Consider the following 24,870-nt stretch of genomic DNA (forward strand, 5'->3'; position numbering starts at 1 on the left):
GCCCTGCACCCCTGACACCTATGGGTAAGACGGCCCTGTATGGTACATAGCTAACAACCACATTCAATCTTCCGCCCACATTTGCCTCTGGCCCCGTCCACCGCTGCTGACATCTTGCGGCCTCCAGGAGGTTGCCTAGCACGAAATGCGGTCCTCAGAATGAAAAAGTGGTTCCCCTGTCCCTGAGTCTGGAGGATTTTAGGCAGGGGTGAAACTAAGCTTTGTTTAACCCGAGTCAAAGACCCAGTTTGGCACCCCCCTCATGTGCATTTGCATGCACACACAGAGGCTGGGAGGCTCCATAGTGCCCCTCTGGAGGTTTCACGAAGGGCAAAAAACCTGGCTAGCCCACCCCCACCCCCGTACCTACAGCTCTGCTTTAGGGCAGAAGTGTGGAGCCCCACTCCGCAGGAGGGCACCCAGAAAGCCAGCTGGCTTGCTACATTTTGTAATGTAGCAAGAGGGAGGCATGCTTTGCAAAAGACCACCAAGTCCGGAACCCAAGAGGACCGAAGTTCACTGGTGGGGAATCAGGGCTCCTGCGAGGATGCTGTGACTGCGACTCCTGCGTGGCACAACTTCTCTTAAGGCGACATTGCCCACGCTCTCTTCACAACATGAGCGAAGAGGGGGCGGGGCTTGGGAAGAATCTTATCAATGGCCAGAGAGCTGGCAGGGGGGTGGGGGAGAAAAGATGGCTTAATTTTACACCTCTCTCAACATCCGATCTGGCAGATAAGCGGACACGGGGGAGGAAGAGCCGGAGAGGAAAGGGAATTAAGAAAGCATGATCTAAACCATATAGCTCTGGCCGGGGCAAGAAACGCGAGACTGGAGCGGGCAAGGAGAAAGGCAGGCAGGTGGTCCACAGGTGTCTGGTCCAGCGTCAGAAGGGATCCTCGTAGGTCGCCGGCCTTACAACGGTGGGGGGAGGCGGCGAAGGCGGAGGACACTCCTACGCTACGCACGCACATACTGTATACACAAACCGCTTCTCCCCCTGCAGGGCTGGAGCAGCCGGCAACTCACCCCCTTGGCTGTTTGCTGCCGAGCCTTTTGTTGCTTGCTGTGAGGAGCGGCTGGCAAGGGAAGGATTTATGGCCCAGGCGTCCCCAGGGAGGAGAAGGTGGTCGGGGGCGAGGGGGCGTCAGTAGAAAAAGAAAACGCCCCCCCCCCCGCTTTCCCCAGTTCCCAGTTTAAGCAGGCGATTCTGGTCCCGATCTTGGGGCGGGTATCACAAAAGGAGCTTATTGATGCCTCACTCCAGCTGCTGAAATAGGAGGCGGGGGAGAGAGAGGAGAGGACAGTGGTTGCTTCTTTTTGCCTGCACATCCTTGCACGAAACGGGGATGGGTGGGAGGAAACACAGCCGTGGGGGGGGGGGCGGAGAGACAAAGGTACATCAACCTGTGCCCATCAAACACACCTTCTCTCCGGCCCTCTCTCTTCCTTCTCCTCTCCACCTTCGGCTTGCGCAGTGTGGTTTACCAGGGAGATTGCGAGGGCTCCGGAGAGCGTTACAGCTCCCCATCCATCTTCTCCTCCTCCTCCTCCCACTGACACCACCACACTGCAGTTCCGGGAACGGTGCTGGACCCCGAGAACACCCCCTTCCTCCCCGCCCAATACTCTGAGGGAAGTCACTCCCCTGAGCACCCACACATGCCACCCTCCTCCCCAAACGCTTTCCTACATTTGCCGCCCCCACTAGCCACTGTTCGCCCCCCGATCATTTATTTAGGGACGCGTTTCCTCGCCCCCCAGTCTCCAGCTTCCGCGGCCTGGGCTGCTCTTCTTGTCTTCCTCCTCCTCCTCCTTCCCTCGATGCAGCAACAAGCCACGGAGATGGCGAAGCTACTACAGGAAGGCGACCAGACCCCCTCTTCTCTCTGTCTTTCATATACACACACACACACACACACACACACACACACATGTATATATATATATATATATATATATATATATATATATATATACACACACACATACATATATACAGGAGGGAGGGGGATTCTTTCTCGGCGCAGAGATCCTAAGCCCCTGACCCCCAACTCCGAGCGCGCATCCACAAAGCCGCGCACCCGCCGCGCCACTCAGCTTCGAACAGCACCGGAGATCGAGAGCTCGCCTTACCTGGAACTGCTTCGCCCCCTCGTCCAGCTTGCTCGCCCGCTACAGGTCCCTCTTTGCCCCACTGGCAGGACCAGCGCTGGGGTTGCTTCGCTTTTCCTCCCGGCGCTTCCTCTGCTGGGGTTGCTCCTTCCCTTCCCTAAAAGCGCAGGGAAAGTGGGCTTGGACCAGCCAGAGTACTTCCTGAGCGCGCAGGCATGTGTGTGCGTGCGTGTGTATCTGTATATTCCCCGGACTGACCCTTCAGCTGGTGTAATGCCACGAACAGAAAAGCACCTCCTCTGTTTCCCCACCTTCCTTCTCTCTGCCCTCCCCTTTCTCGCCGAGCAGAAGCTCATTGTAGGAAAGCAGGGGGAGCAGTTCTCTAGCTCGAGCGCCTCTGCTCCAGCGCCACCGCCCCCAATCAGCTGTCAGGGCGGGACCCCCGACTCGCCAGGTCCCACCCATTCATTGATTGCCGGCTTGCTGCTTTCTGGAGGAGGGAAGGAACGGCCAATCAAGGGCTTCTCTCATGGGTGGTTTGTTTTTTTAAAAAAGGCATGTCATGTTGGTTCAGAAGAGGAAACGTTCCTCCTTTAAAATTATTCTTAGTCTTATTCACTGCCTAACGGTGGGCGAGTGCAGATCCCCATCCTTAGAAGGGCAGTTTCGGAATAACTACCTGTGTTCCTACTTTGGAAAAGCCCTAGAACATTTTTTTCCTGGAGAGGCCTGATCAATGTGAGTTAGGCAATAACTAAGGCACATTGACACCCTATATTTCCCCTAAAGGGGACACATGATTTCCCCTAAAGAATCCTAGGAACTGTAGTTTACCCTCAACAGAGCTACAATTCCCAGCACCCTGAACAAACTACGGTTCCCAGGATTCTTTGGATGGCGGGGAACCCATGTGCATTAAATGTATGTTGGGGATGTGGTCTGAGTGCTGAGTACTTCTCATAGGCCCTCATCACAGAATCTATTATAGTTTCTTTTGCTGTACAAGGGGACATTCACACCTTATCTTTAACTCTTTGGCTTTCCCCAAAGAATGCTGGGAGCTGTAGTTTGTTAAAGGTGCTGAGAGTCGTTTAGGAGTTCTGTTTCCAGTTCCCAAAGTGGTTTAAACAATCCCTCCTCACAGGGAATTCTGGCAACTGGAGCTCTGTGATAAAGGTCTCCTAACAGCTCTCAGCAAATGACAACTCCCAGGGTTCTTGGGGATGATGGGAGTTGTAGTCCAAAAACAGCTGGAGACGCATCTTTGGGAAACCCTGTTATAAATCATATATGTCAATAATGTATGTCAAATGTGTTTTAAGGTGAGAATAAAAAACCTGCAGTAGGGATAGGGTAGTTGGTAGAGCCTGAGAATCTCAGAGTTGTGGGTTCAAGCCCTACGCTGGGCAAAAGATTCCTGCATTGACAGAGATTGGACTAGATGACCCTCATGGTCCCTTCCAACGACAATTCTATGAACCTGTGGCTCACCAGATGCTGCTGGACTTCAACTCCCATCAGCCCACCCAGCATGGCCGATGGTCAGGCATGATGGGAGCTATAGTCCAGCAACATCTGGAGGGCTGCAGGTTCCCCATCCCCACATTGGAGGTATTGACCACCTGACCCAGCCCTCCCTCCCCCTCTTTCCTTCCTAACCTAACACTGTATGTAACACTAATGTCTCACAACAAATGAAACTGACCTCTATAAAATGCAACTTGAGAAAAGAGACAATGCATGTATTTTTGTAAACTAGGAAATCAGAGAGAGAGAGAGAGAGAGCGCAAAGAACCCTGTACCCGGTCCAAGTGTGCTCCACAACATCACGATTCCTCCAGGGTAATTGTGCAAGGAATCAATACAGAGTGAGCCTGGGTGACATAAGATTTGCAGGTCATAGAGTGCATAGACAACTTCAGTTAAATGATATTAAATAATATTGCCTGTAGTCTAAGAGAAAAGCTTGCAACTGTGTGCAAAATTTCTGGTGAAAGCTTAGCAGGCAGGAGAGAGGATGACAGTGGGCAGACTTCCAGTAGACTTGGGTGGAGCTTAAATGCCCTGCCTAGCTCACAAATGCAAAGTTCTCCATCATTACTTCCCTTTACTACTTCCTTTATAAATTCTATACCTTCTTTGTTGGCTTTACAAATCCAAACTCTTCAAAAGTGTGCATTTTAGAAGCATAATGCCCTTGTCAAAGCATGCCAAATATGTGGAAATTGACACATTTTCCATAAGTTATTCTTATGCAGAATTCATAGAATTGGAGAATGGGAAGGGACCTTGGGTGGTCATATAGCCAGTGGGGCTAGGTGCCCATTGGGACTTGCTAAGGCGGAAGCCTGGGAGACCAACAGGAGGCGGAGCCAGAGCCAATGACAGGCAGAAAAGCAAGAAGGCAATCAGAGTGGTTTAACACTCCACCCCTCTTCTGGGCTTGGTAGCTCTGTGAGGGGAATAGGGGTCTCCTAACAACTCTCAGCACCCTTAACAAACTGCAGCTCCAGTGAGTGTTTAAAGTGGTATGATACTGCTTTAAAAGTAGAGTGCAAATGAGGTCCAAGTTGGCTGCCTTCACAGCCTCTTATGGGAGCGAACGCCATAGTTTATCATTGCACTATGTAAAGGAACAGAGGAAGCAGCCATGTACCAGATCAGACCACTGCTCCATCTTGCTCAGTATTGGGCTCATTCACACTTACCTTTAAAGTGCCATGTCAGAACACTTTCCCTGCAAAAACCTACTCTTTAGTGCTGAATTGGAACAAATGGCAATTTGGGTTTTCAGTGGATGGCCATTTGCTCTGATTCGGTGGTAAAGAGCAGGTTTTCACCGGAAAAGAGGTGAGGCAAAAAAGAAAAAAAGCACTCGGACACAGTGCTTTAAAGCACAGACCTTTGCACAAGAGGAAAGGTCCCAGCTAAAGGGGGGCATAAGCAAAAGAGAGTGGTGCTTGCCCCAAGGCATTTACAATCCAAAGGCTGACTGGAAGTTAAAGAACAAAATGAGGGGAGGAAAGGAAGTGAAGGATTGATGTCAAATCTCATTTTTTTAAAACTGTCATGCAGAGGGGCCACAATGAGCCAAAGATTGGGGGGGGGGGCTCAGCAAGGCAGTGTGTGCATGACATCATGCATGCAACACAGTGTGCACCTGTGATGTCATGTGTGTGATGTGTGATGCATGTGCAACACTGGGAGGAGGTACATTGTCAGGAGGAGGCCTTGCCCAGCACCCTGCACCTTTAGTGGCTGTGGCTCCTCCCCCTGTGCTTGGCTTGGCAGTTCAGCCTCCTCCATCCCCCTCAACATTTGGGGAAAGGCTGAGCCCCCTGCTAAGGAATACTAAGGGGACTGACGACAACTCCGCCCCCTAGAGTTGGCGTCGCCTGCTGCCACATGAAGGGCAGTGGGGTGGAGCATCTGCCTTGTTGCAAGAAGGGCTTTTACACTTGCCAGAAGTTCGGCTCTGCCCTCGCCAGTCTTGGAACGAGCCTTTAAAAAAGTCCCATATGACCAGAGAATTTGCACCTGTCCATTGGGGGGTATAGGAAGCCCTGAACACACAGAGAAACCATTGACCCCCTGCTGGTGAGGCTTGCTGACCTCCCAGTAAAGCAAAAATTCGATCATCTCCTGTTAGGCAAAGATCACAAGACGATGCCAGATTCTGCGCACAGATCTGTAGGCGCAGACCATCCCCCTTTTCAATCTAGTTTGTTAAGAAAATTCCCAAACTCGGATCCACGGGTGTCTCTGAGTCATTTCTCTTAAAGTCTTTATGTATTTATATGCCTACCACATTTTTAAACTTAAAACCCATTGTTGTATATTGTTTTAAATGTTTGTTTTGCTTTTGGGATTGTAGTTCCATTTGTGTTTCACAAGCTGGTCTCTGACCGTAATAAATTTCATTTCCATCTGCCTGCCAGGTTCAATCCCCAGCATCTCCAGGTGGGGCTGAGAATGCCCCCATCTGAAACCCTGGAGAGCTGCTGCCAGTCAGGGTAGGCAATACTGAGCTAGATTGCCCAGTGCTCTGACTCAGTTTAAGGCAGGCTTCCTCGGTTCCTATATGCGAGGCTCTTAACAGCTGGGAGTTTGTTCATTTCAACCCACGCAGAATGTGGGACATGTAGAGGGATTCTCATCCCTGGGGAAAGATGCCAAATGGGGGAGAACTCTGAGCCATGGGTGTAGCCAGGATTTTTGTGGGGGGGGCAGGCCTTTTGTTAGGGGGGAACAGAACCTCAGTTAATTATGTATTTTTATTTATTTTTATTGATTTAGGGGGGCAGCTGCCCCCCCCAGCTACGACCATGCTCTGAGCTGGTGCACAGCTCCAATTTTATCCTAAATGGTGATCTGAGTCCTGTGGTTGCCCGCCCACCTCCCTCAAGACTGGCTGCGAACACAGAAATAAACTGTTACTGATTTAGGCAGGCAAAGCAGAATGGAGCAGCTTTGCAAAGGGAAACGAGTGGGAAGAGAGGATTCGAGAGGTGGAGGTGAGAAGCTGAAATGCCACTGCTCCCCTTGTCATCTGTCAGTGTGAGAGGCAAGGAAAAGCGTCCCCCCCCCTGCTATTTAAAAAAACAACAAACCCAATAGGTATAACTATTGACTATAATAGTATGCGGTTGTTTTTTAAATGGAGAACTGCCACAAAGGTAAGAGAAGAATACAAATGGGACTTGCAACAAAATGTTGCAGTGTAGCAAACCAACTGTGCCCTCTCCAGGGACACTCCATTCTACCCCATCCCTGCCCCCCAACACCTCCCCACTTTCCCATTTCCTCTTCCAACAGTCAGCTAGCATTCCACGACATGCTCACTCCTCAGTGGACTGTTTCAGGGACCCTGTCACTGCCATGCCCCCCACCCCCACGCAATAAAAAAAGCTATAGGAACAAAGGAAACTTCCTTGTCCTGAGTCAGATCATTAGCCTATCTAGGGGAGCGTTCTCTACTCTGACTGACAACAGCTCTGCGGGTTTTCAGATATGGGACAATCCCAGTCCTACGTGAAGATGCTGGGGGATTGAACCGGGGACCTCCTGCAGCCTCTCACCTACACATGGGTGCATAGGAAGGTGCCTTAAAGGTAAAGGTAAAGGGACCCCTGACCGTTAGGTCCAGTCATGACCAACTCTGGGGTTGCGGCGTTCATCTCGCTTTATTGGCCAAGGGAGCCGGCATACAGCTTCCGGGTCATGTGGCCAGCATGACTAAGCTGCTTCTGGCAAACCAGAGCAGCGCACAGAAATGCCGTTTACCTTCCCGCCAGAGCGGTACCTATTTATCTACTTGCACTTTGACGTGCTTTCGAACTGCTAGGTTGGCAGGAGCTGGGACCGAGCAATGGGAGCTCACCCTGTCACGGGGATTCGAACCGCCAACCTTCTGATCGGCAAGCCCTAGGCTCTGTGGTTTAACCCACAGTGCCACCTGCATCCCTATAAGAAGGTGCCTTCTGCGGAGTCAAATCAATGGTCCATCGAGCTCATGATGGTTTCCACTTCATGGCAGCCGTTCTCCAGGTTTCCAGGCAGGGGCCGCTACCTGGGGATGTTGGGGATTGAAAGCCAGGGTCCTTGCCTGAGCCTACAAATACCTCCCTCTGGCACCTGAGTGGAGATACATAAGGAGCAGTTCTTGGAGAACTGAGTTCAGTATTAGCATTTGACATAGAATCATAGAATTCTAGAGTTACCAGCCTTTCTCAACCTGTGGGTCCCCAGATGTTGTTGAACTACAACTCCCACCACCCCTAGCTAGCAAGGCCAGAGCTCAGGGATGATGGGAGTTGTAGTCCAACAACATCTGGGGACCCATAGGTTGAGAACTGCGTAACATGCAGCTGTCCCAAATGGGGATCGAACTCTTTAGGGGCCCTCCATGTTGGGAGAACTTGCTGGAGTCGTCCCTGGAGTGGTCAGAGAAGGAGATGGAGTCACCACCACTGCAGTCCTCAAGAACAGGAGTGGCAAAAGATTTGGGTTCAAGCTGAAGGGTGATGTCATAGTATGCATCCGAAAAGCTGGAACTGATGGTCGACTTGTATGCCTGGGAGTAAACAATCCCTGAAACTATTTTTTTTAATGAACAGCTGTAGTCAGGGTGTGGTCCAGGAGGCTGTGGGATGGGTTTTCATGAGTAGGAGAAGATATATTAATTGCAATTTATCTTTCCAGGCATCCACGTGTGTGGATTAAATAGAGTTTCAGACTCCCATCCTTGGCAGTAAAATTAAAAGCAGTTTTGAGCAAGTCTAGATATGCAGTAAGCTGGCTCCCCTTTCTTACACCACTTAATAAAGAATCAGGCAACAACTTGTCAAGTAAGTTTAAAAAATAGATTTACTTACTTTATAATCATGAATGGGATCATAACAACACCAGCAGTTAACAGTATAACCAGCATAAAGGTGGGGAAAGCAGAGGCATGTCTGCATCTAATGCTGGTCAAAGGAAGTGAGAGAGAATGGAACAGGAAATGCTGTAAGTTCCTTCCTCTCCTGGAAAGGAGGGGAAGTGACATCACATTGAGTCCTCTCTACCAATTGTATTTCTATGGTCTGAGTATCTGCCTATCAGCAATACTGCTTTGTGGTATTAGCCCCTTTTCATACCAACTAGCAAGAACATGCATTTGTTAGGTTTGGTTGCTAGTCTCCTACAGAGGCCAGAGTAGATATTCCTCCTGAGTCTTCTACTCGCTGGAAACAGCACAGGGCTCTGACTCTTTGCTCATATCTCTTGCTGAACTCTTGGTGATATTGAGCATGAACTGTTTCCTGACGTTGCTTTTGGATTATGTTTGGACCTAGACTGATTCGCTATGCTATGCTGGACTTTGGATGGCTTGAACTCTGCTGCACCAGCAACCCTGCCTGCATTGGTGAGTATTTTTGTGAGTGGTTTAGACCTCCTGCAACCATAGCTCCTGAAGGTACCCACTGCCACTGGCATGCGATAGCAGCCAATCAGGTTGTGGAATTAAAGTTGATCTGGAGCTCTTGCACTACAAACCCACGTCCTCCCAAAACTGCACTTTTTGTGATGAGGAATATAGCCTCCCCACAAAGAAATTGGAATGAATGCTCAATCTGCTGACATCATCTAACATCTTGCAAAGAAACCATGGCGGATACTCAATAAACAGGTCATCCGGAAGCAACATGAATGGAGAAACTGACAACTGGGAGTGGGAGAAGGAACTAAAAACTTGCTCTTGAATTGAGAGCCACTGGGGCTGCAATGCAAGAACTCTTAGCTCTGCATATAAGTGCCTTGGGTGGTGAGTCACCACCAAGAATACAGAATTTTCCTCTTGGTAGTGTTCCTGGTTTCTGGACTGCCCTCACCCACCCAGGTTAGCTATTAGCTCCTCTGAGGCAGGAAGAGCTATAAAAGACTTCCTATTTAGAACAGGACGTGGTCTTGGCAACAATGGACTTCCTGGCTCTGCTCTCCATCATTGACTTCCTCCTCCTTGTTGAAATCTGCAAAGGCAATGCTAGAAATGAGGAGGCGGCTGACAGTCAGGGCTGCCCCCTAGACAGGCAGGTAGGGGCAGGCTGATCTTGGTGGGGCAGTGCCCCACTTGTCCAAATGGGCTGGCCTCCCCAGAATCTGGGAGCATCTTCATGCATGGCAAATGCTCTACTGCTGAACTGCTGCCCTTCCCCCAAAGAGAATGGGCACCTCCCAATTAGAAAAGAGCCACAGATTATTCTGTAACAAGCATGATTAGCTGTTGGAACAGGCTGCTAACGGAGGAGGTACCTTCCAAGGCACTAAACAGCTTAAAGAAACCATTGCAAAATCCCAGGGGGGAAATCAAAGGGAGCAAAACTGTTTCCCAGTCTATAAAAGGAGCCAGGCAGCGCATGCATGCTCAAATTATGCTTGGAGATGCGCTCCTGCAATGTCAGCGGAATGGCCTTTTCATCTGCTGCCGCTTCTGCCCAGGGAGTAGGATAGGCACTGCAGGAAAAGAGGATTTGTATCACCAACAAAAAGAGGACAGTAAGCTGCCTTATATTCTGTCAGGCCACTGGTCCACCTGGCTCAGTCTTGTCTACTCTGGCTGGCAGTGGCTCTCCGGGGTTTCAAGCAGTAGCTTTTCTTAGCCACACCAGGAGATGCTGGGGATCAAATGTGGGACCTTTTGGATTTAAGGCAAAACCACGCAGCAAGAAAATGGCACGGTTTGGTTTTCATCTCGTAGCCCAACTTTTGTTGCATCCACAGATCTGTGCCCAGGCCACTACACCTCTTACACAAACTGTGATCTGGTGCTTTAATATGAGATATAGTATATGTTCAGTTTCAGTTTTATATAAGGAACTTTGAATCTACACCAGAGGCTCTATGTTGGACTTAAAACTTATTTGGGAGGGAAATATAGGCGGTCATATGGGTGATTGTGTCTGGAATGTAATATAGTCTGGTTGCCTGATCTTTGCCCAAGTCAGGGAAACCAATGTGAGATTTTTCATAGGTGGAAAAGGATTCCCAGTGCAAATGTCACAGGTAATATTTAACATGGTCTCCCACCTGCTGGCAAGACTGTATTGCAGCAATGCATACAAACCTGAGTATAAAAATGCTGGTGAATTTTCATGAACACTTTAAAAAATAAAATAAAAAAACACACGTTAAAGTAGAAATGTGGACAACTGAAGTTAAAAATGGAAAAATGAGAAACTGAAAGTGATGGAATTGCCCATCCCTGTCTGTACCACAAACTTGGTCTGTAGCACCCTCTGCTGCTCATTGTAGAATAGTTCAATACACCCCTGTTTTGTTATACAATCTATAATACCCCAACACCCCGCAAACATCCTTTTCATTGTACATTCTTGATGGTTTGTGCTCAGGATGGTTTGGGGGCAGTTACATGCCACCCAACTGTTTGCACCAGCAAAAGTTTCAGGGGGACATATAGATTCATTTCCCATCAATGCCTGTCCCATAACTTCCTACTGAATTCTGCAACTTTTTATACCACTAGTGTTCCAGGGTTTCTTTCAGTGATAAAAAGGTAAAGGGACCCCTGACCATTAGGTCCAGTAGTGGACAACTCTGGGGTTGCGGCGCTCATCTCACTTTATTGGCCGCTTCTGGCGAACCAGAGCAGCGCACAGGAACGCCGTTTACCTTCCCGCCGAAGCAGTACCTACCAGTATTTATCTACTTGCACTTTGACGTGCTTTCGAACTTCTAGGTTGGCAGGAGCAGGGCCTGAGCAACGGGAGCTCACCCCGTCGCGGGGATTCGAACCGCTGATAGCTGGTGGCAATTGGGACAGGTAGGGCAGAAAGCAGGGAGACCAACAGCAGGTGGAGCCAGAGCCAATGACAGGTAGAGCCAACTACTTCTGGTTTTGTACCCATCCTCCTCCTTGCTGAGTCGTACAAGAGCAACACCAGGACTCGGGGAGGAAACTGGCATGCTGTGCTACCCCTCCGGAGTTGCTGTCTACAAGAAGGCAAGCAGGTTGGAGGGATTGGCTGAGGGAGGCCTGATGTTGGTGGAGCAGTGCCCCATTTGGCCTAATAGACCAATTGCCTCTGGTTCCTTCTGTGTTGCTTGTGAGATAACTAGCCTCATAATAACCAACATCCTTAAGTCTAACTAATGCATGAAGGGGTTAAGTTCAAAGAGTGAGCTGTCCCATCAGGCTTAGCTCACCTTGGGAGGGACTAGGTAATTAAGCCTCTGTTCCCCCAGTCTACCTGAGAAGTTCAGCATGCGAGGAAGTCTTTGCTGGTGGCTGCAGCTCAAACCACATGGCTCTCACAAGCCATCCTTGAGTTCTATAGGAAATAATTTAGGAACTTTACCACTGTAAGTAAGCCAAATTTTACTGCCTGTAACACTTTTTCTCAGTGCTATATGGAAAATCACATGAACCTGACCTTTGGAGAGTTTGTAAGTAAACCATTTTTAACTTACCAGATGTATGGGTGTCTCCCCCACCCCATGCCAGGGGAACAGGGAAGTTTTGGAACTCTCAGTTTTGAAGGTCTAACAGCCTATATTTCCACACTTTGTTTGCTGCATATTTTGTGACTTTAAATCTCTGCTGGGGTTTTCACCAAAGAGTACTTTCTCCATCCCTGGGTATTGGCACCCAGGAATTCTCTTTTCATATATAATTATTTTTCCTTGCACCATCGCTGCTTTTGTTGTGCTGTGTTGCAGGAGTGCCCCTCCAGGTGGCAATAGCGCAGTAGCATTGGGGAAGCACTGCAGAAAGTGGAAGGATGTGTGGACAGTCCAGTATGAATACACCCACTAATGCAATATTATTGCATCAGTCACATGCTGCAGAATGTACACATACAAATCCCTTGTGTAACAAATTGCTGTAATCTAAACTGGAGGTGATGAGATTGTGGGGAGGACAGTGCCCAGGCTGTCTCTGTCCAATATATAAAGACCTGGGATACAGCATACCCTTTTTGGTGGCCCAGCACAGGATGCACAAGGATGGGTATAGCCATGTATCTAGCAGCCTTTGCCAGATTCACATATTGTGTTTTGTTTAGCTGGATTCCCACATTGATCCTAATCTACCGTATTTTTCAGACTATTGGACGCACGGGTCCATAGGACGCACCTAGATTTGGGGGGGGGGGGAAATAAAGGCAAAAAAAATTATCCCCCCCCCCCGCCAGGCGCGGGGCTGGGGTGGGGAAGCCCGAGCTTCCCCCTCCCCCAGAACGGGACCCAGAGCCATGCCGAAGCTGCGCGCAGCTTTGGCATCGCTCTGGGAGCTTGCGGGGCTGGGGGAGGAGGAAGCCCTCCGCCAGCCTCCAAACCATGTCGGGAGACAGCGGGATGGCGCGCTGTGCCTCTCCCGCTGTCCCCCGAGTTTGCGGGGCTGGCGACAGGGAGGAACAGGCTTCTCCCCCCGCCAGCCTTCTAGACAAGTCGGGGGACAGCGGCAAAGGCGCGCTGCGCCTCTCCCGCTGTCCCCTGAGTTTGCGGGGCTGGCGACGGGGAGGAGCAGGCTTCTCCCCCCGCCAGCCTTCTAGCCAAGTCGGGGGACAGCGGGAAAGGCGCGCTGCGCCTCTCCCGCTGTCCCCCGAGCTTGTGGGGCTGGCGGTGGGGCTCTCCTGAAGCCTGGAGGTTGTGGGGCTGGTGGGGGGGAGAAGCAGGCTTGCTTCTCCCACCCCCAGCCTCCAGATCAGGTCGGGGAATAGCGGGATGGCGGAGCGCTGCCATCCCGCTATTCCCCGACCTGATCTGGAGGTTGTGGAGATGGTGGGGGGGGGGAGAAGCAGGCTTGCTTCTCCCACCCCCAGCCTCCAGATCAGGTCGGGGAATAGCGGGATGGCGGCGCTTCGCCATCCCCCTATCCCCCGAGCTTGTGGGGCTTGGGGGGGGAGAAGCAGGCTTGCTTCTCCCCCCGCCAGCCTCCAGATCAGGTCGGGGAATAGCGGGGTGGCGGCTCTGCGCCTCCCCGCTGTCCCCAGCTTTTGGGTGCAGGCTGCTGCCCGCAAGCCTTGCGAGCCCGCGGGACATCCCGCCAGGCTTGCAAGACTTGGGATAGCTTCCTGAAGCCTGGAGAGCGAGAGGGGTCGGTGCGCACGGACCCCTCTCGCTCTCCAGGCTTCAGCAAAAGCCTGCATTCGCACCATAGGACGCACACACATTTCCCCTTCATTTTTGGAGGGGAAAAAGTGCGTCCTATAGTGCAAAAAATACGGTATATGTTGCTGAAGTCTTGCTTAAATGGCTTTTGTTAACAAACTGGTAGATCAGGGACAGGGGACTGTGGCCATCCAGATGTTGCTGACTCCACCCCCATATCCTCATTGGCCATGCTGTGTGGGCTTAATAATAATAATAATAATAATAATAATAATAATAATAATAATTTATTATTTATACCCTGCCCATATGGCAGCTTCCAACAGAATATTAAAATACAATACAGTGGTACCTCTGGTTGTGAACGGGATCTGTTCCAGAGCCCTGTTTGCAACATGAGCAGAATGCAACCCGTGTCTCTGCGTGCGCTGGTTGCGATTCGCTGCTTCTGCGCATGACGTCATGTTGAACGTCGCCACAGGACACAACCTGAAAAGATTTAACCTGAAGCAAACGTAACAAGAGGTATGACTGTAACCTATTAAACATTAAAAGTTTCCCTAAACAGGGATGCCTTCAGATGTCTTCTAAAAGTCTGGTAGTTGTTGTTCTCTTTGACATCTGGTGGGAGGGCGTTCCACAGGGAGGGCGCCACTACCGAGAAGGCCCTCTGCCTGGTTCCCTGTAACTTGGCTTCTCGGAGCAAGGGAACTGCCAGAAGACCCTTGGCACTGGACCTCAGTGTCCGGGCAGAATGATGGGGGCGGAGACGCTCCTTCAGATTTACTGGACCGAGGCCAATGGGAGTTGGAAGCCAGAGCACAGACCCTCCCCTGGCCACGCCCTCCTTGAGTGCTTTTTTTGCCTGGCTGTTGTAATGTGTCTTTGAGCTGTGCTAATCTCTCCTGATTGCCTGGAAGGGCGATGAAGAGAGATGTGTTTTAAAACCTCTGGCCTCTACAAGGCTGGAGTGTAACCCTGAGCATTTCCAGGCAACCTGTTTTGTTTGCAAGATGCCCCGTTCGCAAGATGGCCATTGCATTGTACAAAAGCAAACGTCACCTCACATTTTCCTGTGCATTTTCCCATCACATTGGGGGGGGGGGGAGCCAAAAAAATTCAGTGAAGCTTGTTTGTGGCATCAGAGTTCTAAAAACGGCTTTAACTGTGCAACCTGAATTTACCGGTTTGTGACTGAATCCCACCTGAAAATAGCAACAGTCTGGAAGCTCTACTATTGGACAAAGGTTTGCATCTGGCCCCACCCACCCCTGGCATCTGGCCCCCAGAAGGTTGTTTGCAAGGGAATGTGGCCTTCTGGCTTAAAAAAAAGGCTCCCCGTCCCTGATGCTGGAGGAGCACAGGTGGTCTGAACCGTCTGCCTCTGGGGAATGCAGTTCAACCCACCTGGCAATTTCCATGCATCCTCACTCAGTCATGATCTGGATACACCTGTAAGCGTAGGAGTTAAAACTATGAGGGACTCCTGCATGCATTTCAAGTATGCCAAGAGGGAGGGGGAGGGTTAATGATAACATTTTGGCAAAGGGAGACGGAAAGACATGGACACAATTTACATATCAGCAGGCAGGAACTTCTCTATTGGCTTTTCCAGTGCCTGTTGAAGACATTCCTTCTCCAACAAGCCTTTGAAGTGTGGAGATACTTATCCCTCCCTGTATCTCTACTGGATGTGAAACTGTTTTTACATAGGAAATTGTTCTCGTTGATGCAATTGTTTTTTACTGCATGGTGTCCTTTTTAAATTGCTTTTAATTGCCAGTGATTTTTCTGTGAAATTGTTTTCAACATATTTTAAGGGAAGTGATTCATCAGTGGAAATCAATGGATAACTCCTATTGGTGGGAGGCTGGATTCAGGTGAATCTTTGGTCTTGCCTAAAAGGGCAGTATTTATTTATTTATCTATTACATGAATATACAACCTTTTCCTCCGGGAGCTTGAGGTGGTTTACATGGTTCTTCCCCTCCCCATTTTTTCCACACAACAACCCTGTGAGGTCAAGGCCACCCAGTGTGCTTCAATTTGAACCCTGGTCTCCCAGGTCCCAGTCCAGCCAGCGCTCTAATTACACCACACTGATCATTCAGTTGTTAATACAGTGGTACAGGTTACAGACGCTTCAGGTTACAGACTCCACTAACCCAGAAATAATACCTCAGGTTAAGAACTTTGCTTCAGGATGAGAACAGAAATTGTGCGGTGGCGGTGCGGCGGCAGCAGGAGGCCCCATTAGCTAAAATGGTACCTCAGGTTAAGAACAGTTTCAGGTTAAGAACGGACCTCCGGAACGAATTAAGTACGTAACAAGAGGTACCACTGTAAGGCCCTCCTTGTATTTGTATTATTAAGGTATTATTACTATTAAAATAGTACTTTTAATTAATAGTAATTGAATCTAATAACTGATGCTATTAATTGGTATCAGTATTAATAAGGCTCTTTGGAATGCTCCCCCATAATCATGTAGAAACATATGTTTATAAATTCTATTTATAAAGATTGGTGTTTCCAGTCTGGTTTTGGTTTTTGCACTTTTGTTGTTGTATTTTGTCACGCTTTTTTGTTGCATTTTGATGCTTATATGTAGGTGTGGATTTATTTTATCCATGCTTTTATACGCCGCCCTGGAATCTCTTAATGAGGAGGGCAACCAAGAAATATTTTAAATGAATATTTTTGGGGCTGACAAAGACCTGCAGATGTCCAGGGTAGAGAGAATTGTTGGGCTATCAGCAAGAGAGGAAGAGGGATTGTAATCAGGGTGATATGGGGTGAGGAATCTAGTCTTCTCAAGCCCCAAATATTTATTCTCAGTATCCTCAGAGGGAACAGATTAGCGGTGGGGAGATGCATGCCACGAAGATAAGAATAAAATTAAAAACCCTCTCCTCATCGCGGACGTTGCAGTAGGAAAGGAGAGTGTAGTGGTTAGAGCCAGCGTGGTGTACAAGTTAGAGATTAGGACTTGGGAGGCCAGGTCACTGGGTGATCTTGGGTCAACCACTGCCTCGCAGCAGCCTAGCCTACCTCACAGGGCTGTTGTTGGGGTCAAATGGGGAGGGGGAGAGAACCACGCGTGCCATCTTGAGCTCCTTGCAGAAGGGGTACGAATGCACTAAAGCGCTCAATCAAGAAAAGCGCTTGCAGCTCTACACCCAATTTCCTGCGTCTACTTTTGAGTAGACGCGTCTTTAGGAGCGCACCGTCGGCGTCCTTCAGTGCCATGCGCCGGCTGGAGTCAAGCCAAGTCCGCCTCTCCGCTGCGAAATACGGTAATCAGCTGTTCGGAAAGGCGAGGCGAGGTGAGGTTCCACCCCCGGGGGGCGCTTGGCCGCTCTCATTGGCTGGCCGCGCTCTTCTTAAAAGCAGAATGTGAAGTTCTGCTGTCTTGTGCCGGCTGGGAAAAGGAAGAGCCGCAGACATGGGGAAGCTTGCCTTGGTCCTGATTCTCTGCTCGTGGAGCTTTGCTTTAGGTGAGTAGGTTCCGGCTAAAGCAGCTGTGGTTTTTGCATTTCTGGGCGCTGCAGACGCGATCTGACAAGGAAGCCCAAGAGATTGGGTTTGCAGCTACTGTGTGCTCTTCCTTAATGTGGGAAAAGGCCCCATCAAATCATAACAATAGATGAGGAAGGATTGCCAACTGACCGCGCTGGGCAGCATGGTCTGACCTGCTCTTGTGCCTTTTCAACTATTCCTTTGGCTGTGTGCAGCTAAGTTCTACTCGGGAGTAGACCCATTGAAATGGATGCACCTAAGTTAGTCGTGGCCATTAGTATCAGTGGGCCTGCTTTGAGTATGGCTAACCTTGAATGTCACCGTTGGTTTGTAAGAATGGGTGAGGAGGTGCTATCGTCTGCATGGAGGAAAGTGGGGCTCTGTGTTAATATTTGTAGATCAAGATGCTGTTAAAAGCATGGGGGTATGGGGCTGGTGAAATGTTGGCATGCCATCATTTAATCCTATTTACCTCTCACCTTCTGGTATCTACTGATCCACTGTTATCTACAAGGCACTTTCAGCTGTGAAATTCTGTGTCAGTGGGGTGCTGTTTAGGACTGGATGGTCTCCTCCTCTGTCTTTGTGTGGAGTTCATAGTATATGCCAGTTCTACATGTATGTTATCCTCCATATGCGCAAGCAGCTATTCACAATTTGCACACATGCAGCACTGTTGAATGTATGTTTATTTCAGCCATTTATATGCTGCTTTACATCATAGCAAGGGACGCGGGTGGCGCTGTGGGTTAAACCACAGAGCCTAGGACTTGCCGATCAGAAGGTTGTCGGTTTGAATCCCCGTGACAGGGTGAGCTCCTGTTGCTCAGTCCCTGCTCCTGCCAACCTAGCAGTTCGAAAGCACGTCAAAGTGCAAGTAGATAAATAGGTACTGCTTCGGCGGGAAGGTAAACGGTGTTTCCATGTGCTGCTCTGGTTTGCCAGAAGCGGTTTAGCCATGCTGGCCACATGACTTGGAAGCTGTACGCCGGCTCCCTCGGCCAATAAAGCGAGATGAGCGCTGCAACCCGAGAGTCGGTCACGACTGGACCTAATGGTCAGAGGTCCCTTTACCTTTACATCATAGCAACTGAGGCTCCATACACACCATACATTTAAAGCACATGTCTTCCCTCAAAGAGTCGTGGGCATTGTAGCTCAGGGAGGGGAAGTACTACAGTTTCCAGGATTCTTTGGAGGAAAAACCATGTGTTTTAAATGTATGGCGTGTACAAAGCCAAGGTCTCCTTGAAAGTATGAGAGGATGTTTGGGGGTGATGTAAGGCAATGCTGCCTTTGGTATGTAGGGGTGCCAGTCTTGTTTCTCCGTAACAGGATCGGTGCCTTGAGCTGCTGGGAAATAGGCAGGAATCCAACAAATGTAGCAGTGGAGGGTGTAGCTGTGCCTGGTTGAATATCTGCCTGTTGCACTTCTTTTCTAGGCACACAGCCTGTGACCAATACAGGTGTGAAGCTCTTTGGTGTCTTCTTCTAGAGGAGACTAGAAAAAAGAGTCAGGGAATGAAGTGAGTGAGGGAAAGAAGCATGAGGTCATCTGTTGGGTTGCTTAATTTACTTGATTTATAGGATTTGCTTTGTATCACCCCCTTTTGCAACATAGGAATACATAACAGGTACCTCCAGCTGAGTACTGTCTACTCTGACTGGGTTATAGATAGGGGACATTCCCAGCCCCTCTCTAACTCTGGATATGGCAGAGTTGGAATCCAGGATCTTCTGCATGCAAGACAGATGCTCTGCCACTGAGCTATGATCCTTTTTGCTCTCCAAGTAATTTGGAATGCAGGCATTTTAAGCTGTTGCCTTTAGTTTTAACTCCCACACATACAGGTAGATCCAGAGGCATCTTTGAGTTAGGATGCATAGAAACTGCTAGGGCAGCATTCCCCAAAGGCTATGGGTTCAAACCTCCCTTGCTCATAATGCCAATCTGTTTCATCTGCATCTGGAGGCAAGTGGGCTTGGGCTGGCTGCAGCTATTAGCTGTACTTCTGGCCACACCCTGGTGCCTCTGGATCTTTTGAACTCCAGCTTCCATCAGCCCCTGCCAGCATATGGAAACTGGAATCCAAAACATCTGGAGGGCGCCAGGTTGGCAAAAGTTGCCCTTCTGTATCCTACACTGCAGAAAGGGTTATGGCAGCTGTCATGAAGAGGAAGCCACATAGAGGTTGTATAAGCAAAAAAAACCCCCAACTTTAATGCTGACTCAGGTAGTTTCTGGTATGGCAAGCCAAGAGAGCCAATGCAGTATGCCAACTTTCCCCAACTTGGTGCCCTCCAGTTGTTTTGGGGGCAAGGCTCTCGTCATTCCAGACCATTGGCCATGCTTGCCGAGACTAGTGGTGGTTGTAGGCCAGAACATCTGGAGAAAGCACCAGGTTGGGAAATCCTGGGCTATGTTGTAACCCCAGGTCTGCATAACTTCAGTGGAGACAGCCTTGTCACAGTTATCCACACCCTGATGACCTCTTGATTAGATAACTTCCAATGTCACCAGCAACATTCCAGAGTCGTTCACCCCATGAATTGGGAAGGGTATTTTGGCTCAGCCTTACTCTGTGTTCTGTGCTCAGCCGAGGAATTTCTTTTTGGTACCAGAACTATGTTCCACCCCAGGACCCTAAGTTTCATTCACTTCTGCACCTCCGTTTAGAAGAGAGAATTTTTGGTTTCTGCTGGGAGTCAGAAACTAGTGCTGAGCTATTGCAGATGTACAGTAGGTTCTCCTCTATCTCGTGTTCAAAACACTTAAAGGATGTGGGAAAAGCTTGACCCAGGACGTTTGTGCTTACAGTGTGCAAACCAGTACGATGCCCTAAGCTGGAGGTCTCAGCTGGCCGGTCTAAATAAAGTTGACCCAATGTATTGACTGGCTGCAAATAGCAGAAGTCAGAGATGTTATTGAGGTTGTAAAGCATTTCCCCACATGCTGCAGGTGACAAAATCCTTTGTGAATGTGTGCTAACAGTTACATAAGGCAAATACCCTGATTTCTCCAGTGATAGCATCTTTAAACAATTGGAACACTTGCTGGGATTTGCATTGCTCTCCTCTCGGTGAGATTTGCTTAATTGTGCTGCAAGAAGGAAGTGCACACCCACTGGAGAACAATGACACGGAGTAATGTCACACATAAACATGATTAGTGTATTTTCCCCTCACTGGGCATATTGCATCACTGGTACCTGTCATAGTGAGCGCACAATGGAGCTTTAGCAATTGAAATAGTTTGTAAAATACAGTGTTTTGACTTGTCACAGATACTCGCTGCCTGGAGTCAAGGCACTAGTCCATTTAGCTCTGTGTTGTCTACACCAGTGTTTCCCAAACTTAAGTCTCCAGCTGTTGTTGGACTACAACTCCCATCATCCCTAGTTAGCAGGACCAGTGGTCAAGGATGCTGGGAGTTGTAGTCCAACAACAGCTGGAGACGCATCTTTGGGAAACCCTGGTCTACACTAACTAGCAGCAGCTCTCCATGATTTCAGGCAAGGTTCTTTCCCAGCCCCACCTGAAGATGGAACCTGGGACCTTCTGCTTGCAGGGCAGATGCTCTGCCTCTTAAGTAATTTCACAGACTTGTTGGAAGAGAGAATCTGTACTATGAAAATTCCTGCTACATTTCCCAATCAATTAAAAGAAATGCATGGCTGGCTTATTTTGTGAAATTTTTGAGTACATAAAATTGCTCACTTGCTCTTTTGATAGCAGGTGTAGCAGCCTTTCTAGTAGAAGGACTTCTCATTCCCTTTTGAGCTTGACAAACTGGCAGAGCCAGAGTGGCTTTCCATGTCTGTGCTGTATAGAAAACCACAGCTCAAACAGCAGCTGCAGTTTCACTCAGAGCCACATGAGAGTATGTGGGAGGGCAAAAACATGAGTCAGTTGTACTTCAGTGGTCAGAGTCACAAATAATGGTTTTAATTTCGCCACCCAGATGCTCTGGGCAGATGTATCAAAAGGCTGAAACCTGCTTTCAAGTAGATCTGGAGAATGGGGCTTCCTGGGAACTGTAGTTTTGAGACTGGCAGGACTTCCCAGCTCTTCCAGTCTTCTAACCCTAACTCTGCCCTCTTGCAAAACTATGATTCTGGGGAATTTCTTTGCTAGAATCAGGTAGCAAAAGAGATCAGGTGGTGAAACTCTCATCTTCAGAACTTTTAAATTCTGGGTGGGCCTCATCTTGAGCACTGGAAATTATAAATAGCCACTCCCTGTACAGACACCCACACCAAATGACATAAACAATGAATTGGTTAAGAGCATCATTCCACACTCTTGCCTTCTGGTCTCAAGATTCAGCCACATATAGATGATCTCCCTACTATAAGGGCACCAAAAAGAAAATCAGTGTAAGGGTCCATTCCTTTCTGAGAAGCCTTCTGAGGGTTGTATGCAAGCAGTGGACGGGACAGAGGCAAAAGTGGGTGGAGCAATTAATGCAAATTTTATCCTTCATGCATTAGGATAGTTTCTGCAGAAACCCCCACACCCCTTTCTGTCCTCCATCCAAGCAAGCAGGAAGCACACTGAGAAGTCTTCTCATTGTTTGTGCTACTTGGGGTCAAGCAGAATGAAAGGAGGTGAGTCAGTTCCTGAGGATGGGCTCCTAGGGTCACTTTGCAGAAGGAATTTGGGAAGAACTGGGAGGAATCTGCGTCACTCTGTATGCTCCAAAGCTAAGCATTTGGCAACACAAGGCACTTCCATTCCAAGGAAACAGTGTGCAAATTCTGTTACGTATAAAAGAACTTCAAGGGAAACGCAACTTAAGTCACTTAGAAAGAAGCTACTGAGTATCATTTGCCCATGTATGTGCACAGGAAATAGTAGATCTAGCTGAAAGGCAACACATGGAGCTGCAGTGATTGTTGCAACGTGTCCCTAATTATTATTGTTGTACAATTGTGAGATGATACAACCTTCTAAAATTATTATATAATCTTAGAAGGGTGTGTGGCTCTGGCTGTCTGAATTTGCCACTACAGTGCTGTCCAGGGAGGAATTCAGCATTGTGCTCTTCTGATCGTTCCTTAAGCGCAAGCATTTCAGTTTGCCAGGTGGAATGATCTGCCCTCTTCTCCCCCACACCCTGTTCTGGTGTTTCATTAACCTACTTTCCTAATACTTAGGAAGCTGCCTTATTCCAAGGCAGACCATTAGTCCATCTAGCTCAGAATTGTCCCACAGTCGCTCTCCAAGGTTTCAGACAGGAGCCTCTCCCAGTCCTACTTAGAGATGCCCAGGATTGAACCCGGGACCTTTTGCATGCAAGGCAGATGCTCTACCAATGAGCTATAGCCCTTCCCTGCTATGGAAGGCAGTTGGATTTTGGCGTCTTCAGGAAAAATGCTGACATGGATGAACTTGGAGAGCAGCAAGGCATGTCTCTCCCTGAAGCTTCCCTGCTTCCAAATTAGAGGCTGCTTCCTGCAACCTGCTCACCCAAATGCCCCAACCCTAGCCGGGAGCCGAGAGCAACTGGGGCTGCTTGTTCTATGTCAGCTTTGCACAGATGTGACAAAACTGATTTATTTATTAAATTCAAGTTTAATAGTAAGAATTACATAGTAAAATACAAGGGGAATAGAATGTAGCGAGGCTCATTCAGAGCGGGAGGTTCATCTGCTGCCATGTCAGACAACCTTTCTTGCATCGGCAAATTAGGGTCTTGCCCACTTTGCGGGAAATGCTGGCATCAAGGAAGAGGCGGGACCCATTCTCAGGGTGTGTCGGCTTTAGTTTGTGCGTTGTTTAATAGTCATTCTAAACTGAAAGTTGCTTAATGACAGGGACAAGCATTATAAGGTTAGGAGTCATAGGTGTTCCTTGGCACTGCTATTAAAGCATCTCTTTAAGACAAGCTTATCAGATATATATTTTGGGTTTGGTCCCCTATTTTTGCCCTTGTGCAATTTTAATCCTGCTTCTGGGGTGCTTTCCAATGTAGCACCTGAAACTCTCCCATTTCCTCTTCTGTCATCCGAACAACCATTTCTATTTGCTGCATTTTAATCAAATCGCAATCTTAAAAATTGTATTCTTGCAAATCCTTTCATCCAAAAGTCGACATTGATTTATTGATTCTACAGCATTTATACTCTTTAGTCAAAAATTATCTTGGAGAGGCTTACAAAGATCAACTCTAAGATGGTCCCTGGCCTCCAGTTCATAATCTAAAACTAAATGACACACAAGGAAAAAGGAGGGGGAGGGAGGAGGAGAAGAAAGAAAGCTCTAGCTCCAAATGTTACAACTGATGTCAGTAGTGGGGCTGGCTGCCTTGCCCTTGATAAAGATCAGTCCCTCCTCTGAAGCAGTTGCAGGAGCAGAGCTGGTGACCGTGTCTAGGGCTGGAGAGTAGAAACTCAGAGTCTTCTAAGTACGAGCAGAGTGAAGAGGTGTGTGTCCTAAAAAGAATTACTTAAGAGCAGCCAAATTACCCTTCGGAGAACTTGCCCAGCAATTCATGCTGTAAAGCTGTCATTGGTTGGCTTGTGAATATCTGTCAGTCCATGAAATGCCCAGTGCCAACTAAAAATATTAAGACTTACCATTTGTATAGCACATTCAAATGTTTAATGTGTTTCACATGCATTCTCTAGTTGTAATCCTCACAAAAGCCCCAAACAGTAAATTGGCATGGGTAATATTATCCCCATATTGCAGATGTGGGAAGTGAGGATAACTGAGATAAAAGCCACTTGGTAAGTTCCTGACAGAGACAAAATTCAAACAAGGGCCTTCTAGTTTTTGTAGCTCAATTCAGGGACATTTTCTCTACAGTGGGCATCCTTTGTTCAATCGCTTCTACATCACCATTGTAAGGCATTCAATGCTACAATTTTTTTTTCTTATTTCAGGAAATGGGTGCGCTCATTCAAGGATAACCCCTGATTTTGGAGACCTGTACCACGTCAAAGGTAAGTGTCACTCGGTATGGCTTTTCAGAGGCAGGTGGCACAAACACATGCATGCTCATGCAGTGGACTGGTTCTTCCTGCTTTTGACCAAAATGCCTGGTTTGGGCAACTTTGCTATATGTCTAGCCAATAATAATAATAATAATAATAATAATAATAATAATAATAATAATTTTTTATTTATATCCCACCCTCCTCAGCCGAAGCCGGGCTCAGGGCGGCTAACAACAATAAAATAATACAACATAATACAACATTCTAAAATCATTTCATTATAAAATTAATTCAAATCAAATTAATGGCAACCATTGGGGTAGAGTTCTGTGAAGATTGCCAAAGAAGAGAGTCAGGCTGTGCCCTAGCCAAGCTCCTAAGCTGCTTTCTGATGTCACTTTTCCCTTCAGTGGATGGCCGTTGTTCCTGTGCAGAAAACTAGTTTATGTAGGAACATAGGAAACCAAGTCAGACCAATGACTGCACTGACTGGCAGCAGCTCTCCAGAGCTTCAGAGAGGGGCCTGCCCAAGCCCTACCTGGAGTTGTCGGGGATTGAACCCAGGACCTTCTGTATGCACAAGCTATGACCTTTCCCCCAAAATGTGCAGGTAGAGACACTGAATCCATCTTGAACCACACTTGTGTCTCTTATGGCTGTGATTGTGCAGCGGGTAAAGGTG

The 24,870-nt window shown here is 48.3% G+C and overlaps 2 protein-coding genes across 3 annotated transcripts in view; one reads left to right on the forward strand and one right to left on the reverse strand.

Moving 5' to 3' along the window:
* Window positions 1–2,513, reverse strand: part of FGR (FGR proto-oncogene, Src family tyrosine kinase) — a 59,980-nt gene extending 57,467 nt beyond the window's left edge. The window contains exon 1 of one of the 2 annotated variants that reach the window (XM_081202764.1): window positions 2,137–2,513. The gene's annotated coding sequence lies outside the window, so the exon portion shown is untranslated. The remainder of the gene's footprint in view (window positions 1–2,136) is intronic. The other variant, XM_081202763.1, reaches the window with a different exon arrangement.
* A 14,560-nt stretch (window positions 2,514–17,073) lies between these two features.
* The window catches only part of LOC308591813 (digestive cysteine proteinase 1-like), a 29,924-nt gene continuing 22,127 nt past the window's right edge, over window positions 17,074–24,870 (forward strand). Inside the window, exons 1-2 of the mRNA XM_081202762.1 lie at window positions 17,074–17,225; window positions 24,135–24,194. Coding sequence (XP_081058888.1) covers window positions 17,174–17,225; window positions 24,135–24,194 — 112 coding nt within the window. The 5' untranslated portion in view covers window positions 17,074–17,173. The remainder of the gene's footprint in view (window positions 17,226–24,134; window positions 24,195–24,870) is intronic.

This window comes from Podarcis bocagei (genome assembly GCF_964188305.1).
Source record: "Podarcis bocagei genome assembly, chromosome: 7".
Lineage (NCBI taxonomy): Eukaryota > Metazoa > Chordata > Lepidosauria > Squamata > Lacertidae > Podarcis > Podarcis bocagei.